At 40.1% G+C, this 19,500-nt stretch overlaps 1 protein-coding gene across 1 annotated transcript; it reads right to left on the bottom strand.

Annotated features, from left to right (window-relative positions):
• Positions 1-489: 489 nt before the first annotated feature.
• LOC131134565 (sodium- and chloride-dependent GABA transporter 2-like) lies at positions 490-18,260 on the bottom strand. The gene is made up of 14 exons (XM_058079985.1): positions 17,991-18,260; positions 15,008-15,142; positions 14,777-14,917; positions 14,613-14,694; positions 12,876-13,008; positions 9,145-9,279; positions 8,959-9,062; positions 8,050-8,174; positions 7,848-7,960; positions 7,632-7,769; positions 7,091-7,193; positions 6,122-6,222; positions 5,847-6,017; positions 490-4,255 (listed from the first exon to the last, which is right to left on the bottom strand). Exons 1-14 carry the CDS (start codon positions 18,163-18,165, stop codon positions 4,139-4,141), a joined length of 1,773 nt encoding a protein of 590 aa, XP_057935968.1. The 5' UTR covers positions 18,166-18,260; the 3' UTR covers positions 490-4,138.
• Between the last annotated feature and the right edge of the window lie 1,240 nt (positions 18,261-19,500).

Raw genomic sequence — 19,500 nt, 5'->3', positions numbered from 1 at the left:
GGGCCACACTTGTGCTCTGGCTTCTATTGGGTACCAGGATGAGACCTTAGACCATGGGTGGGCAAATTTAATGACTCGTGGGCCACATTGGGGTCTGTCTATAAACAGAACAACATACTTGCTCGTGGTGCAATAAAACAAAAATACAACACAACCACAGCAAGTTAATGCAGCACATAAACAACTAAGTCTTAAACATTATATCAAACTTAAAACTAGGGGAGAGGACGCACCCCTGTGGCGATTTTTGTTATTCTTTTTGGTTAGCAACAAAAGAATGAAAAAAGGGAGTACATACATGGACATGGAGACCATATTTTCAATGACGGAGTGCATGCAAGGACATAGAATATATAAATATTAATGAAACCTAGTCCTTTAAAAAGGTAAATAAAAGATAAAGGTAAATTAAAAAAAAAGTAAATAAAAGTAGTAATTTATGGCATGGTTATTAATACTTTATGAATAAAAGATCCATATTGACCCATAATATATTTTATTAAAAACATTTAAAGTCATAACAGTGTATAATAACAAATCAACAATACAAAATGCAAAGAAACATTTACCAAAAGGAAGATAGATATAGTATTTAATTGAAAAAAAAATAGCCAGTAGCAGGCTTAAGGCAGACTCAGGTGAGGTACACTTACTCATTTAGCTTGAAATGTATGTAATGCATCACATACTATATATACTAAATATATATTGTAACATTAGTCCCACAGTGTCTCCGTTTTTGATTTTTTTTTTTAATCGTGGTGATATTTATTGTCATCACTCCATTTTAAGACCTTTTAATCGGAGGCAAACGACTTGCATATTTGCGTTTGGAATGTTATGTCTGCGACGACCGCCACACAAACAACCTTGGGCGTGGAGGTCGAGCAGCTTTACTGCGATCCTTCTTTAAAAATAAGTCAAACGTGTTCACGCCTCACGCTTCCTGTGTACAAGGCTACACTTCCCGAGGGTTGACCAGCCTTCTGCTTCTGGCGACACATCGCTTTACGACCGTCGTCTTCACCACGTTTCCTTGTGCCATCTGAGTTGTAAAGCCGTATGAAAACACTCGTATAGAATAAAAACCATTCTGACTCACACTTGGGCGCACTTTCATGACCTGCATGATTGTGAAACGAAACATGAAGTCACTTTCTCAACAGGAACGACTGAGCACTCTGCCTCAAGCTCTGCCTGGATTCTTTTCCCTAGCGACAGCTTCCAAAGCCCTTGACTGCATTTATTGTGGGAAAATAAGTATTTTATCACCTGCTGATTTTTTTTTTAAGTCGACCAACCTTAATCCATTACAAAAAAGCGGTCCTAGTGGTGCTTTTCATGGTGACTGCTCTTAACTCCCTTGACATCACTAACCACCCTTCACCTTTCTCACAGTCCTCTTTACTCCATCAGGTGAAATTTTGCTGTTTGTAATTGAAATGATCAATTATTGCACCAATAGTGACCTCTTTATCACTTGTAATCTATTCCAGTCTCGTGCAGCAGTCTCTACAGCGGTCCCTCGTTTATCACGGTTAACTGGTTCCGGACCCGACCGCGATAAATGAGGTCCCACGGGAAACGAAATGATGATACAAATCACAACAAACCTCCCCACATTTCCCTGAGAAGTCAAAAAAAAAAGGGAGAACTTTTCCCTTTCAGCTGAAATTGAACCAATGCTCACTTAATTAGAAAATGTTTGTTTGAAGTGTTTGTTCTGTGTTTGAGTGACGCTTGCTGATTGGCTCGCATCCTGAAAAAGTTCACGCAGAATGAGAGGAAGGTGCCAAATGGAAATCGAGTGGAAATGTCCAAAGCAAGAGGCCGACTTAACTGACTCGACAGTGCAGGGAACTGAGCCAAGTGTTGCTATATGCCACCCCCAACTCCCGCCCCCCCATAGCGCCAGCAAACACCCGGGCACAGAGCTGCTCTGTATAGACAGAAAATGTTGGCTCTATGTGGAAAATACACACTACAAAAATAAACTGACTTTCCTTATAGACAGTATGAACCCCCCCCCACAGCACGCTCAGGCCTGCAGAGATTGTATTTCCTCAAATAGTGGCCTCCACTCCAATAGACGCCAAACCCCACTTAATCACGGATTGCATGGTTCACTTTTTAATGAAGGAACAGACCGCCCCTCCCAAAATGACATAACCACCTTTTCAATGACGTTAGGTGTTAGCACACCAAATCAAGGGCAGACATGGCATCTGTAAAGCTGAAATTGGAAGCATTGAAACATGAAGTACCACCAACGAGAATAAGAATTAGAACCATTACTTAAAATCATGTTAATTGTCAATCATTTATCACGCCCATCCCTAATTAATACCATATTGACCCGAATACAAGACAGTAATACACAGTCGTGCCTCGTTTATAGCGGCCAATTAAGTCCAAACCCGATCGCGATAAATGAATTTCCATGAAGGATTCATTTCTAATAAATTGAATATTTTTAGGTTTCACTTTAATATAAGGTAAACAAAAATAAAGTAGTTAGTGAAGATGCACATCAATTTACAGTAGAACTAATGAGTAGTGGTTAGTGTTAAGTAGGTTCATTCCTCATTAAGTACTATATTTTTGTGTACTTTATTGTAAAGTGTTACCTCTTTTGTAGTTAGGGTATAAAAAAAACCTGTTTATGACTTTCTAAATACAGGTTGTAACATTATTAGAGCCATGTAGACATGATATAACATCCCTATAGTCACCTTTGCGCTGTTATTTTTCATTATTCAACTAGAGACGATCGCTAGCTCACCAGTTAGCCTCAAATTTATGTCATCTAAACATTCATTCATTCATTTTCTACCGCTTATCCTCACGAGGGTTGCGGGGGTGCTGGAGCCTATCCCAGCTGTCTTGGGGCGAGAGGCGGGGTACACCCTGGACTGGTCACCAGCCAATCACAGGGCACATATAGACAAACAACCATTCACACTCACATTCATACCTAGGGACAATTTGGAGTCGCTAATTAACCTAGCATGGTTTTGAAAACCGGAAACCGGAGTACCTGGAGAAAACTCGGGTCTCCTAGCTGCGAAGTCTGCGCAATAAACATAAGAAGCCAAAACTTCAGAGGAGAACCTATTTTCACATCATTGCAGACACGCCATGGCTGACTTCACTCCCTGCTGTGTTAAGGTAATGTAATGTAAGCTAATATCTCAACAATGTTTTGTGTCATTACTGCCCCCTAGGGACCAGAATACTACATGTCACTTGTATATTAATATGTTTTGACTAATAATAGGTCATAGCCTACCACGCAACAGCGACCATTTATTCATGAATTAATTCCTGAAAAAAAAACACGATGTTGTGAGGGAGCGATAATCAAACGGCGATATGGCGAATATATTATTATATTCAGGGGTCTAGAGATTTCTACATGCAAATGACTTCTCATCAATTGGGTCAGAGCTTTTCTTCCCGTCACTCGTATACCAGTAACCTGGAGAGATGTAGCCGCATCAAAGTGTCTCAAAGGTTGTTAGCAAAACAACAGAGGAGGAGCTATATTGCTAAATTTACATAATTGTGATCAGTGAAACTTTTTTTACCACAATCTACCAGCAATTATATCACTGATATGACAAAATTGTCATCTTCTAGCCGGGTCAATACGGTATATACTGTACTATATTTTGTTTATTATTAAAAGTATCATTATAACCAAGTATCATTATTTATGGCAAAGGATAATATAAAGGAAATATAATGGTACATTATTATAAAAAATGCATTTGTACAAATAAAAACTACCTCTAAGAGATGCCAGGTACTCTCTGCAGTTGAGTAAATAAACACTTGTAGCCACTATGTGAGGAAATAGCATAATCTGAGATGGGTGGGGCAATTTCGGGGTAAAAACCGTGATAAAGGAGTGAAATGAATGAGATACGTATGTGCGTTAGGAAGAAAGCAGATGGTCAAAAAAGTGATTGTGACATATTACTACTACATCATCATCATCATCATCATCATCATCTCCCAACACTTTCTGCCTGGTGGGTCGACTGCATAGAATGGCTAACAGGTAGCACTATAATCCTTAACATAATGCTAGTATCACCTACTGAATGTACGTATGGTATGCTTCGTGACTGTCACTTTATCGAATACTACTGTTTTTGCCGTCGTCGTGAACGTGCAGTGCGACGCGAAGGCTCGCCATCTCCTTCACCATCATGGGAAGGTCGTCCGCACATTGGGAGGTTGTCTTGATACGCTGAGGGGACACAGGGTTAACACGTGTTAACTCATTCGATACCAAAGAAGTAGTTATATTTTTATAAACAACAACATATTTATACATTGTTTATAGTTATATTTTTATAAACAACAACATATTTATACATTGTTTACAAGGCAAAAAAAAAGTAATGATGCAACTCTCCGCTAATGTATTTCACCTCAGACATAAAGTCGGCTACAAGGTGACATAGGTAGAGATCATGTGAAAACGGAAAAATCACGTGACAGGAAGGAGGAAAGGGGAGAGATCGTGGAGGAGTGTAGCGTGCAGGAGGTTGTAGGGAAATTTAAACTTCAAACACCCGCGTAAACACACGTAGTTTAGTTCCAAGTGGGAAAATTATTAATTGTGTTACAGTAAACCTCGGATATATCGGATTCAATTGTTCCCACTGGTTTTGTCCGATATAAGCGAAATCCGTTATATGCGTATACCGGAAAATGTCCGTTTTACGCATATATCGGATTTATATCCGGTATATGCGTAAATCGGATTTTATCCGTTATAAAAAGGCACTTCCTTGACTATGTTTCCAATGTACCTGGACTGGGCAATGAAAAGAGACGTAAGGTAATGAGAATTTAACTTTATTGGACTCTGAGCATAACAAATTGTTAATTAAGCTAGGCCCTGTTACGCCCGTCAGGCCTACGTTATTTCCAATAGTGAGGTTAAGATCTCATTCAATAAATCCCAGGGTGTTTTCTGGCAGCATTTGCCAGAATAACCCAGTTTCGTCGGCATTAAAAATGTCCTCTGCTTTAAAACGTCTCAGAATGTCAGCTAGCTTCGGAGCGCCACGATGCGGCCATCCGGTATATGCGAGGGAAATTTAATGGAAATGCATTGGAACGGGACTGGAGATTTTGTCCGAAATAGGCGAAATTCGTTATAAAAAATCCAATACATGCAATGAATTTTTATTGGAAATGCATTACAGAAAAATCGGTTCTTTTTTATCTGTCCGTTGTGAGCGAATTTCCGATATATCCGAGTCCGATATATCCGAGGTTTACTGTATTATTAATTGTGTTATATTTCTAATTTAATTGTTATTGTGATGTAAAATTACACCTTTTTTGTGTTGTTTATGTTGTTTTTTTAGAAAAAGCTGGTTTTACTCCTTTTTTTAGTTGGGAACTGATATTTTCCTGAAATTTACCCATGTTCTACTGCTGATTACTACCAAACTGGAAAAGGTAGAAACAAACTTTTTTTTTTTTGAAGAAAGATGGGAGTCTAATCTGTCTTTTGGTAGGTTCCATATTTATATAGCCATAGAATACAATATTCTGTGTGCCTTGAAAATAAAAAAAGTTAAATTTGAACTGAGAGCATCGACTTTTTCATGTTGTAGCAGTAAAATGTGTCGGTCCCAAGTGATCTTCTCTCAGAACTGAGATGATACAAAGTTTCCAAGTTGAGGGTTTTTACGAAAAAGCACACAAACACAGCTCATTTGCATTGAAGCTACAAACACACTACATGGCTTACTTACATTTTACTTCAAAATCTTATAAAACGGCCTCTTTCGGGCTCAAGAAAAGAAATAAATAGTACCCACCTGCCAGATAGTGCCCTTTCCTTTGGCTAGTTTGTATATCATGGTGACAGGAATCAAAAAGAGCGAGGATAACGCCAGAAACCAACCAATCCAATACGCCCACCAAGGGTAGACGTAGGAGTTGTTGAACTTGAGAGGCGTGTATTTCAGCAGCAGGAACACAAGCGTTCCCTGTTAAAAAGGACACACATGACATGTGCAGGGATGGACACACACACACACACACACACACAGACAGACACACACAATGTAGATATGATGCTTGACACACTTACGCCGCATATGACAGGGGTGACGTAGAGCCAGCAGTACTTGATCAGGGGCAGAGGTTTGTAGCCGATCATGTCCTTGATGTTGTCACTGAAGCGTTCAGCACCTTTACACAAGACGAAATATTTTTTAATTTATAATAATAATAATAATATTATTTATTATTTATTATTTATTATTTATTATTTATTATTTATTATTTATTATTTATTATTTATTATTTATTATTTATTATTTATTATTTATTATTTATTATTTATTATTTGTATGAGTATATTTATTATTTATTATTTATTATTTATTATTTATTATTTATTATTTATTATTTATTATTTATTATTTATTATTTATTATTTATTATTTATTATTTATTATTTATTATTTATTATTTATTATTACACAGGAGCCAGGCAACGACATTTCGTTGGCAATTTCACTGCTGTGTTATTGTAACGAAACATGCACATGCTATGGTGCAAGCAATCAATAAAATTAGGGTAAAGGTGACTATAGGGGTGTTAGTTCATGTCTACAGGGCTCTAATAATGGTAAAAACCGCAATTACGACGTCTTTTTTATTAGGTTTTTATTAACATTGAATGCATTTAGCTGCTATAAACAAACATTTCCACGTATGCTGTTAGTGCATATGTGATGCTGCATTCGCTTACACATGCACAAACATGTTTGTCTATTAAAAGTACTCAGGATATTTGATATTTGAGTTAAGCTGCCGTCGTATTAGCGGCGGTATACATACTTTGTTTGCTGCTTCAATGTTGGTGGAAGCTACTTTTTATGATACCTTAATTTAGATACAAGAGAACACGATACGGTGCACAGGGTTCTTATTTTGAAGGCGGAAGCGTGTTGTAATTTTGAGGTCATTTTATATCCTACGTAAGGGGTTAATATAGCCACATGCAATATATCCATACTGTGCATGTCATATATAAATAACAACACGGTCTTACCATAAATCCATCCAATGACCACTGACTGGAAGATTGCCATCAAAAGAAGAGTGGGACCACTGCAGACATAGTGGTCAAAAATCTGCAGAATATATGATCCAGCCTGTATGAAACAAATCAATCGTTATTGATATCATCATAATTAGTGAATAAATACAAAGTTAGGACACAATATATATCCTCAAAGTTTTATAATCATTACATAAACGGTTTGTTAGTTCTCCTGGTTCTCCTGTAAGAACGTTTTACTTAATGGCGGCCATGTTTGTCAACCAATCTTGCTCAAATTTGACACACATGTGCTTGTCTGTTCTCTAAACCAAATTTTAGCCGTGGTTCCACTCAACAGTGGACCTAATTGAGCTGTGTGAGAAATTTCAAGTCACTGTGACTGATGGTGACTAGTTTTCTAGCAGGGCCACCCTGAGGTGTATTTGTCAGAAACGTAACAGCCCAGTTGGCACGGTAACGGTGCATGAATGGATGGATGGCTTACACAAACACATACATGTCATGTCAGTCATGTCATATGACTTCTCACCTGTGACACCAACAAGAGGCCAAACAGATAGCAAAAAACACAGATGAGCATTAAAATAAACTCTCTGCGGTATCCTTTTTGGATGTGGGAAGGGTAGATATCTGTTATGGAGGTCATGATGCTTTCAAGGCCAGCAAACTAAGGAAGACAACACTATGAGAAGACTCTCTTTTTCAGGGAAATATCCGAGGAGACGTCAGAGAGGCTCCAGCTGACCTGACCGTCGATGCCCAGCAAGATGATCATGGTGAAGAAGCACACAGACCAGACCTGAGGCCACGGCAGGAGGCTCACGGCCTGGGGGTAGACGATGAAGACAAGACCTGGACCTGCACACAAAACACACAAAACAAACAAATATGAACGCAAACCACTGAACGCAGATTTTTTTCTTGCATCTTGTCCACTGAGGTCGTACCAGACTCGGCAACTGAGGTGATGTCCAAACCCTGTTTTTGGGACATGTATCCCAAAACGGAAAAAATGGCAAACCCACCAAGGAAGCTGGTGCCACTGTTGAGTAAGCAAAGAAAAAAGGAGTCCCTGGAAGGAATAAACAAAACATATTTGGTGACTTAAAATGATATCAGAATGGTAGACAGTAAAAAAAAATCATATTTTTATCAATAAATAATTTGTCAGGGATTTTCAAAGTGTGGCATCCTCCTAACCCTAACCCCTAACCCTAACCCTAACCCTAACCCTAACCCTAACCCTAACCCTAACCCTAACCCTAAACCCTAAACCCTAAACCCTAAACCCTAAACCCTAACCCCTAACCCTAACCCTAACCCCTAACACTAACCCTAACCCTAACCCCTAACCCTAACCCCTAACCCTAACCCTAACCCCTAACCCTAACCCTAACCCCTAACCCCTAACCCCTAACCCCTAACCACTAACCCTAACCCCTAACCCTAACCCCTAACCCTTAACCCTAACCACTAAACCCTAACCCTAACCCTAACCCTAACCCTAACCCTAACCCTAACCCTAACCCTAACCCTAACCCTAACCCTAATCCTAACCCTAACCCCTAACCCTAACCTTAACCCCTAACCCTAACCCCTAACCTCAAAGAAAAGAATACCACCTCGGCCATAAAGCTTTAGGACTCCAGCCGACCACAGTGAAAGTCATTATCCACAAATGTCCCCGGCCATCCGAAAATGACCCAAAAAACGCAGCAAAACGACTCATCCAAGAGGTCACGAAAGACCCCACAACAACATCCAAAGAACTACACTTGCCTCAGTTAAGGTCATTTTTCATGATGCCACGGTAATAAAACCGTCCCGGATAAGGACAACATGAATAAATGCTGTACCTGTAGCAGTTGTTGTTGTACTTATTGTAGCTCCCCAGCGTGGTCAGACATCCCAAACATAAGGCATAGGAGTAGAAGATCTGGGTGCCAGCGTCCATCCATACCTACAGACCACCAGTCACAACGTGAACGTCTGTATCAGTATCACTTTGCTGAGCCATTAAGACTTTATTGGCAGGTTAATACCTGTGGGTCAGCCAGGCGTGCAGGATTGGGGTACAGGTAGTACTTGATGCCATGCAGGGCTCCAGGAAGTGTCATTCCTCTGACAAACAACACCAGTAACATGGCAAAGGGGAAAGTGGCTGTGAAGTATGTAGCCTAAAAAAAATAAATAAAAATAACAATTGGTGACAGTTACTGTATCATTTATATGATTTATTTTAAACGGAGCATCACTTCGCTCAGATTAGATATTGGACGTGTTGATGCCAAGGACAAGCAGTGTGGTTAGCCGCTCTATTTCATACGGTGTCTGCCTGTGTTGACTGTGTATGGACCCGCTGGTGTTGATACAGCTCAGCCCAGACAGCGAGCGAGCGCTTGCAGTGTCTGCCATTCCTGTTTTGACAAGCATCAGGATGGACAAAGTGTTCTCAAAGCACACAGCTTCTTTATCTAAAGCGCACTTTGCTCCTGTGCACCAAACGCAGACTTTGTGGGACAACATAAAATGTAGCTTTTATGGAGGTGGTGCAACACCAATTAGATATTAGACATGGATATCTGCATGCACAGCAAAGTTTGAAAGCCAAGTGACTTAAACGGGCTCAACCAGGCGTGGACTGTTTACATTAAAACTTTTTAAAGCCAATAAATCTAACAGTCCATCTGGAATTATTGGTCTCATTTAAGTGTCATACGATATCCTCAATGCGCTTGTAACGTCTGAGGTTGCCTGCCAATAAAATAAGTAACACTTTGGGTGTGGAACCAATTAACCACGATAAACGAAGGAGGACTGGATTTGTGGTAGAAAGCTTCAGTTCACGCACATCTACGCGTCTTGTGTCCAATTTTGTTTATAATGTATGCTTATCACAAATTAATCACCGTCCTTTGTACTCTTAGAATACTGCGTGACAGGGGCGTCACTAGGTTCTAAGGACAGGGAGGGGCTTAGCCCCCTGGAGATGCACAATATATGAATGAACGTAGTAGACATTCAAAAAAATCCAAAAAATCCAAAAAAACAAATAAGGAACAAGAACCGGGATATAACTTTCCCACTTTTGGACAGATTTAGTCGAGATACTCAATGTTTTAAGCCACCATTAAATGTACACAACTTGTACACAAGTACAATTATATAATAATAATAATCAGTATTATATTATTAATTAACCTATTATTATTACTATCATCATTATTATTCTTTGGATTATTAATACTACTACTAGTCGTAAGCTAGTATTAGCCTGCTTTTGCCCTATTTTTTGCCTTATTTTGCCCTAAATTTGTGAGATATTTTTTTCATTTATTCATTCATTCATTTTCTACCGCTTTTTCCTCACGAGGGTCGCAGGGGGTGCTGGAGCCTATCCCAGCTGTCTTCGGGGCAAGAGGCGGGGTACACCCTAGACTAGTGGCCAGCCAATCACAGGGCACATATAGACAAACAACCATTCACACTCACATTCATACCTATGGACAATTTGGAGTCGCTAATTAACCTAGCATGTTTTTGGAATGTGGGAGGAAACCGGAGTACCCGGAGAAAAACCCACGCATGCACGGGGAGAACATGCAAACTCCACACAGAGATGGCCGAGGGTGGAATTGAACCCCGGTCTCCTAGCTGTGAGGTCTGCGCGCTCCAGTGTGACTTATGTATGGGTTTTTTTCTACCTAATGATGCATTTTTGGCCTTGTGCGACTTATACTCAGGAGCGACTTATAGTCCAGAAAGTAATGGAATTGAACCCTGGTCTCCTAACTGTGAGGTCTGCACGCTAACCACTCGACCGCCGTGCCACCCAGATATTTTTTTGTAAAAAAAAAAAAATCAATAATTTTTTTTTTTAAATCAATAAAAAATTATTTAGGGGGGGCCGAAGCCCCCCTAAAATAGGCTTAATGACGCCACTGCTGGGTGATAATGTTCCTCTTGTACATATTGTTTGAATACAATGTGTAGCCGTGCATACGGAAAACGCAACAAAATAAGCAGACTAACTGGAAACAGACAATTTCACAGCCGGAGCTCAGGTCAGAGAATCCAACCTGAAACCTAAACCACGTGAGAATAGCACGGGATTGGCTACTCCTGCCACCAAAACACGTGACTCCAACAATGTAAAGCTAATGGCAACATAAATCAACTGTCCTGAGGTGCTTTCCACATTCCAAAACAGACTGTTCATATTGAAATTCACAGGGGGTTGGAGCCCCCCCGTCTAAAGGATATAGGAGCCAACCGTGTCGGAGCTGGGAAGGCTGCCTCTATAGTGTTCTCCTTTATACAAGCGTGTGTGAAAAATGAAGCAATCTTTAAAGTCTTTAGTTCCAATGGGCAAATAAAACGAGGGTCGAGGGAAATCATGCATGGGCCGATGCAAAGCGCTCAGATGGGTCATGTGAATAACATGTGCATACCTCATTATTACACAAGGAAAGGCTGACTGACTTCAACCTGTCACTCTTTAAGTATTCAAACAATCATTGAAATAGAAACAATGGCGACTCTGCGCCTGGATGTATTTTACATTTAATACAGAGTTGGGATTTCATTGTGAAATTAATATATATAAGAGTGAATTTATACCTTTTTTTAAATGATAAATTATGAATTTTTGCTTGTGAAATTTAGTGTGAAGTTTAGTTTGGATGCACGGTGCTCAAGTGGTTAGCGAGCAGGCCTCACAGCTAGGAGACCCGTGTTCGATTCCACCCTCGGGCATCTCTCATTATATCATTAATCATTTTATTTTTGTTTTATTATTATTTTTAATTATTTTTTCAGGACCCACCAGTTGACAATCTCTGCAAAAATGCCAGTCAAAGATCCTCTACGTGACAGAACCCACTCCACAGACACTACTCAAAGTGCGCTCTGCTCTTTTAAGGTCCTACTGCAAATACACAAGTCACAGATCCTCTACGTCAGTAGCTCCCAACTCGTGTCCGAGGAGTTATGTGATGCACCTGAATGCACCATAGTAGTTTGCCAGTTTTAAACCTGTTTCTTGAGTATTTGACAGTTGGTGTCCCAACTTTAAAAGAACCACTACCACCTTATTAATAGTATCTGAAATACAAAAATTCATACAACCAACAATAAAGCCAAATTTTCAGGTGAATTTCCACTCATAGTGCCACGTTTTCACCGCTAGGATCGTGCAGGGATTCATTGGAACGCTGATATAAATGATTGGCTGGCAACCAGTCCTGGGTGTAACCCTGCTGGGATAGGCTCCAGCAACCCCTGTGACTCTCGAAAATGAATGAATGAATGAATGCTTAGTTTAAAACACTCCAAATAATAGGACACTTGAAACTCTCTCTTAAAGGGGCCTGTTCAGAGCAGCCTGTTATGGTTGGTTCATGCTAATTAGCCACTTGGACCACCTTGCGAGTCCTTCAACAGGTGAGCGACTCAAGCAAGTGAGAAGACTATTCTTTAGTAACATTGAAATAAAAATTATTAGTATTAGTGTCTATCGTTGAAGTATTGGGTATGGTGGCCTTCAAGGGTCAGAGAGCAAAACAGCAAAACTGCAAAATAAAATATTAGTTTGCTTTTAATTATAGAATCACCTTTTCAAATGTCAAAACGGAGCTATGGGGCAGTTATTATTGAGCCCTACGAACTCTGACCAGCAACTAGTGTCACATACTTTATTGATTGTATTACGCTTTGGAAGTGATTGGTGCCTTGCCGTATAGTTTTCATATAAAAACACTTCAGTCTTCCTTACCTTCCCGGTGGATCGTACTCCCTTCCAGACACAAAAGTAGCAGATGATCCAAGCAAGAAGGAGGCACAAAGAAAGCTCCCATTGGATGTTTCCTAAGGTCTCGATGCCAGAGGATATATTTAGCACCCGTCGTCTGTAAGGATCAGTGTATTGTTACTGACTGGGAAAGGATTGAGTACGATCAAACAACGTGTTCTGTGAGGCATTGAGGTGATAACTGAGATAGATTTGTTGATCACGTATCACAAGCAAATACAAAATGATTCATACCATGGCCACATTTTCATTTAAAATGAATTTATATTTGTTAATTGGGTGTATATAGATGGAATTAACACAACAAAGCAATATTAATTGTTAAAATTGGTGAATGTATGACATTTTGTAAATTCTAATTACCGTATTTTCCGGACTATAAGTTGCACTTTTATTCATAGGTTGGCTGTTCCTGCGACTTGTACTCCAGAGCGACTTATAAATGAAAAAACTGGCATTAACACTGGACACCTTTGTGTTAGCATATCTTACATCTATTCAGCCTGTTCTCTATTCTTTTATTATTTGTTAGAACTCGCCTTCCAAGAGAACGTAATGTCTGTTTTGGTCAAGTAGTTTGGAAAATAAATTACCTGCAAAAAAATGCGACTTATACTGCAGTGCAACTTATATATGTTTTTTTCTACCTAATTATGCATTTTTGGCCTTGTGCGACTTCCAGAAAATACGGTACATTAACCATATAAGCATAGCACGGTGGATGATTGGTTAGCGCTAGGAGACCCAGGTTCGGAATTTGCATTCATTCATTCATTCATTTTGTACCGCTTATCCTTGCGGGGGGTGCTGGAGCCTATCCCGGCTGTCTTCGGGCAAGCGTCGGGGTACACTCTGGACTGGTGGCCAGCCAATCACAGGGCACATATAGACAAACAACCATTCACACTCACATTCATACCTATGGACGATTTGGAGTCGCCAATTAACCTAGCATGTTTTTGGAATGTGGGAGGAAACCGGAGTACCCGGAGAAAACCCACGCATGCACGGGGAGAACATGCAAACTCCACACAGAGATGGCCGAGGGTGGAATTGAACTTGGGTGTCCAAGCTGTGAGGCCTGCGTGCTAACCACTCGTCCGCCGTGCAGGTTCGGAATTTGCACATTTACAAAAACATGCTAGGTTAATTGTACGGTGGTATGAATGTGTGTGTGAATGGTTGTTTGCCCTGTGATTGACCGAAGACAGCTGGGATAGGCTCCAGCATGGTGACCCTGGTGAGGACAAGCGGTACAAAAAAATGGATGGATGGAATCATTGATTAGTTCCCATGAGACATTTTGTTTCTCCAATCGAGAATCTTGTCTATTGCCACCTTTCATATTCATTATCACTTAAACTCCAAATTTGGCCAGGGTATGAATCAGATCCTCTCTAAAAACTACAAATACATAATTGTACTGTCAATGAAGAAAAAAACTACATTTGTAGGCTCATGCTGAGAAGTTGTGTGATACGTTAAAACTGCAGCATCCGTTCGAATCCAAACAGTTTCTTATCAGGAGCCATTTAAATCCCCTATTAAATAATACAATAATACAATAACACAACCATCAAACACCTTTCATACATATTATGAGTTCATTTGTTGTTATTTGTTGTTGTAGTCCCTTCCTATATATACTCCTAAAGGCCTAGATGGCCAAAGAATACCCACAAAAACCCTAAAAAAACATACCGCCAAAACTCTACAACAGACGAGGATATGTTCATACTGGACGTCCAGTTGGCGGTATAGTTGCTCAATACCACACAAGAGTCTGAAATGTATCACAGATGTTTCATGGTATCAGTGCGACAACGAAACAATGCGGACATTTTGCCTTCTTGCGATGTACGTACCCGTGTTCCATGCGTTATCACACGTTGCCCACGGCAAATCTCCGGTGAAAGACGAGAAAAGGTAGAGGAAGGCCCAGGCTAGAATGACAATGTAGCTGATACATCCATAGAAAATGATCAGTTGACTGGCGTATCCGATGCCTGAAAACAACCACTGAAGTTAAAAGAACCACTTTGGGATTTTCTCTTCAGGTTCTTCATCTTAACACCAGTTGGGATCAACGTCTTTACCTTCAAACAAGGGGCAGATCTTCCTCCAGCACATGATCCCTCCTTGGCTGGTGTACTGGCCCAGAGCTGTCTCCAGAACAAACAGCGGAATACCGCAGCTTCCAAGGAACAGGACATAAGGAACGAGGAACGCTCCTGCGAACAGGTGTGGAACGCCACACAAGACGGGATCAACAAGCAGAGAGAGAGAATACACGATGGTGTTTTATACACCATTATGACTAATCCCACTAATTATGACCGCATTCCTTTGAGCCCGCTTTGGTGTCAGAATCTTGGCGAGCTGTCATCTTAAGCCCCATTGAAGTCAGACCGCTTATTTGTTTTCTTAAAGGGCTCCCATTATTCAAATGTGACTTTTGAATGATGTTTCAACAATAATATATGGATTACAAACACCAAATGTGCTGCAAATCCATCATCTCTCTCACATGTCAGAATCAGAATCAGAAATGGTTTATTGCCAGGTATGATCAAACACAGGGGTCTCAAACATGTGGCCCGCATTACACAAGTTTGAGGCCCCCCGCCTTGATATGAAAGTTTAAGTTTGATATGGATGCTGTATGGTATCATGTACCCAGAAAAAAATATTACGTTTGATTGATGTTCATGTTAAAGGTTAAATAACTGTTAACAGTTATCCTCACTATCAGTGTGGAAGTGGTACGTTTTTGGCATTTTAAGTTTAAAGGAAATAGCTTGGAGGCTACCGTTTAGGTCGCTAGCTCTCTAGTTTGCGAGTTAGCATGTGTCACAAGACCCTGCAGTTGCGCAATATGTTGTAAATAAAAACGGTATAAATGTAACAGTATAAATAAAACCATTACCATTAACTTTCTCACTGCATAGAGACCGAATACTGAGCCAGCAGAGACCAGCCGACATGCCATGACTGGGATCAAGTTGAAAAAAAAAAAATCCTCTCATTTTGTGTGGAAGTGGTAAGTTTTTGCCTTCTTTGTCCTTCTTTCCTTTAAGTTTAGAACAGAGTATAGAGAGGCTAACTAGTTAGCCTTCTCTTATGTCTCCGCAGTGATGCCATAGCCTGTGCAATGTGATGTAAACAATGAAAATTAAGAGTGTAAAAGTGACTATTGAGCTGTTATTTCCTGTCACCAAGGCTCGAATAATGTTAAAACCCGTATTTAGAAAGTCATAAAAAAGTTTTCTGCGATAAATATTCAAAGGACGGACAGACAGATGGATGGCTCGGTTTCAAAAGTACCCGTTTTGCTCTGCTATCAGATGACTTGGAAATGATACCATCCTTATTTAGCATGTTTATTTCAGTCAAAGGTCCGATATATCATTGTCTTTCAACTGATGGCTTGGGACCCAAAAGTGGTCTTCAGTGGGTCGTGGGACTATGCCTGTGCAAAAACAAATGGTGTCAAGCTTGAGTGGGAAGTCAAGGACATCTTGTGGGGATGCACACAGTAGCAGATATGCGCTGGAGAAGAGCGAGCCATAAAGAGAGGATAAAATCTCACCGCTGTAGCTCATCTTATGTCGCAAACAGTCCCTTTAAATATAAGCGACATGACAAGTTTGAGTTGAAAACATTGCGCAATTTTCTTGTCATTTCTTCAGCGGATATCTGCAGCTGTGTGTCAGACAAAGCCACTCAATGTCTTTTCCCTTCCTACTCAAGGTTGACAAAGTCGCCCACTTTGTCACAGTGTCACAGTGTCACAGACAAGAATGTTAGGTGCATTCAAGGACATCGGGTCATTTATTCATTCATTCATTTTCTACCGCTTATCCTCACAATGGTCGCGGGCGTACTGGAGCCTATCCCAGCTGTCAATTTGGAGTCGCTAATTAACCTAGCATGTTTTTGGAATGTGGGAGGAAACCCGGAGAAAACCCACGCATGCACGGGGAGAACGTGCAAACTCCACACAGAGATGCCCGATGGTGGAATCGAACTTGGGTCTCCTAGTTGTGTGGTTGCGCGTGAACCACTCATCCATCGGGTCATTATATCATTATTATTATCATTATTTTTATTATTTTTTCAGGACCCACCAGTTGAGAATCTCTGCAAAACAAAAATGCTAGTCAAAGATCCTCTATATGACAGAACCCACTCCACAGACACTAGTCAAAGTGCGCTCTGCTGCTTTTAAGGTCCTACTGCAAATATGCAAGTCAGTGTCCGAGGAGTTATGTGATGCACCTGAATGCACCATAGTAGTTTTAAGCAGTTTTAATCCTGCTTGTTGAGTATCTGACAGTTGGTGTCCCAACTTTAAAAGAACCACTACCACCTTATTAATAGTATCTGAAATACAAAAATTCATACAACCAACAATAAAGCCTAATTTTCGGGTGAATTTCCACTCATAGTGCCAGGTTTTCACCGCTGGGACCGTGCAGGGATTCATTGGAACGCCGATATAAATGATGAAACACTCTTAATGCATAAAATCATCATTCAAATGTACTTATTTGTTGATATGATGCACACAGAGCAATGAACAACTTGCTGCTGGGTCTCCTCACACTGTGAGGCGTTCAGGTGCACTCGGAATTTTGAGTATTCACCGCAAATTTTTTTTTTTTTTTTTCATTTTTATTCAGCGTACGCCACTTTGGGAACCGCTATTCTCGGTGACAGGATCGGCCCACGGGTCGCCGGTTGAAAAGCCCTGTCCAATTGAGTGGCCTTTTGCAAGAAGATAAAAAGTGGGGGCGCTCTGCCAAGAATGTGAGTCTCGACATGTGTGTCATGTTATTTTTTTGTCTTTTAGAAGCTGTCAAGGCCTTTCACATCAAAAGTGAAGCAGAAAGGACACAGGCGGCGGAACACAAAATGAGTTAGCCTCTAATAACACAATATTCAGCTGGCAAAATTAACACTCAAGAGTATGAGTAAGTGTGACAAATTGTGGGAAAAAAACTCCCACTCTGTATTTTTAAATGTACATAAAACACAAAAAGTTCATCCTTTGAAAGTAAAAAAAAAAAAAAACCTTACCACCACCGTTCTTGTAGCACAAATATGGAAACCTCCAAACGTTCCCAAGTCCAATGATGGCACCGGCCACTGACAGGATGAACTCCTTTTTGCTTGCCCACTTGCCACGCTCCCTGATTCTCTGTGGGGATGTCTTTGCCGGGACGTAGCACAGTCTGCCCAGGGAGTCTGCCATGCCGCTTGCTGACTGAGATTGACTGACGATTCTTGGTTGGATGGCTTGGACTGGATGGGGACTGTCTCGTAACAGAGCTATGTAACGACACACACACACACGCACACACACGCACACACACACATGCACACACGTTACTCGGCCAGCCACAAGGGGGACCTCTAGATTGGAAACAAAACACACACACAAGAGATAAAGTGTGTGAAGTTTTTAGTGTGGATTTTTCAGCCATCTAAAAATAACAACAACAGACGTTTTTGTACATAATATGAAAATATTGGTATTCTTTTTATAAGATTAATGATTATAATTAGTTGACTGTGGTGTAGCACTGCATCGTATTAAGAAGTATAACAAATACATTATCATACTCTTCCAGAACACAAAATATTTTGAGTTAAGGTAAAAAAAAAATGTTTATATGTACTACTACTACTACTACTACTACTAATGATCAATTGCCGGTAGTTGAATAACGAACCGCACCTCACCTTGCACAATGACATCAGAGTCGAGCTGCTGGATGCTGCCGTTACTGAGCAAGTGGACATTTTTCACCCCGGATTTCCAATAACAAAATACCACGCCTAGAGTGACTGTAATGCGCATTCTACTGGATCTAACTACTCATTCTTCAATTTATTTACTGTATTCTCAACTCAAAGTGTTGCAAACAGAGTTGGGAAGAAGTACAAAAAAGCCAAAAACTTACCACTTCCACATGGAATGGGAGGAGAACTTTTCACTCCATGATGTCGGACATGACACAGGTGACCTGGTGTAGCCTAATGTAATTTCTCAGTATTGTGGCCTTTGTCTTTCAATATTGTTTTAACTAGTAATACACCAAGAAAAGCTAAAACAGGAAGCTAGGTAGCTTGTCTCAGCCCAGGAAAGGGTTTGTTGTTCATTAATAATATACATGGCATGTCACGATAAAGTGCTAACTGGGTTATGTTTTTCATAATAATGGTATTCCACAGCAATATGCCAAATGCCTCCATCTAATGTCACGTCTTGTAATATTGTGATATATGTACTATTTATGGTTTGATTAATTGCGACGTGACATCTAAATTTTGACTCTTATGACCTTTTATCTCATCATTTTGACTTTTTCTCACAACTGATTTTCCGATGTGATGTCTCTTTAATCCTGTCATTTCAATTATGACTTTCATAATGACTTTTTAGCTCATAATTTTGAATTTCATCTCAAAATTAGGACTTTTTCCTCATCATTTTGACTTTACTATGATTTTTCTATCCTATAATTATGACATTTAATCATGTAATTTTGACTTATCAAAATTTTGACTCTCATAACGTTTTTTT

The sequence above is a fragment of the Doryrhamphus excisus genome, chromosome 1 (genome assembly GCF_030265055.1).
Source record: "Doryrhamphus excisus isolate RoL2022-K1 chromosome 1, RoL_Dexc_1.0, whole genome shotgun sequence".
NCBI lineage: Eukaryota > Metazoa > Chordata > Actinopteri > Syngnathiformes > Syngnathidae > Doryrhamphus > Doryrhamphus excisus.
Note: the sequence above shows the minus strand (reverse complement) of the source record. Positions and strands in the feature narration are given on the sequence as shown.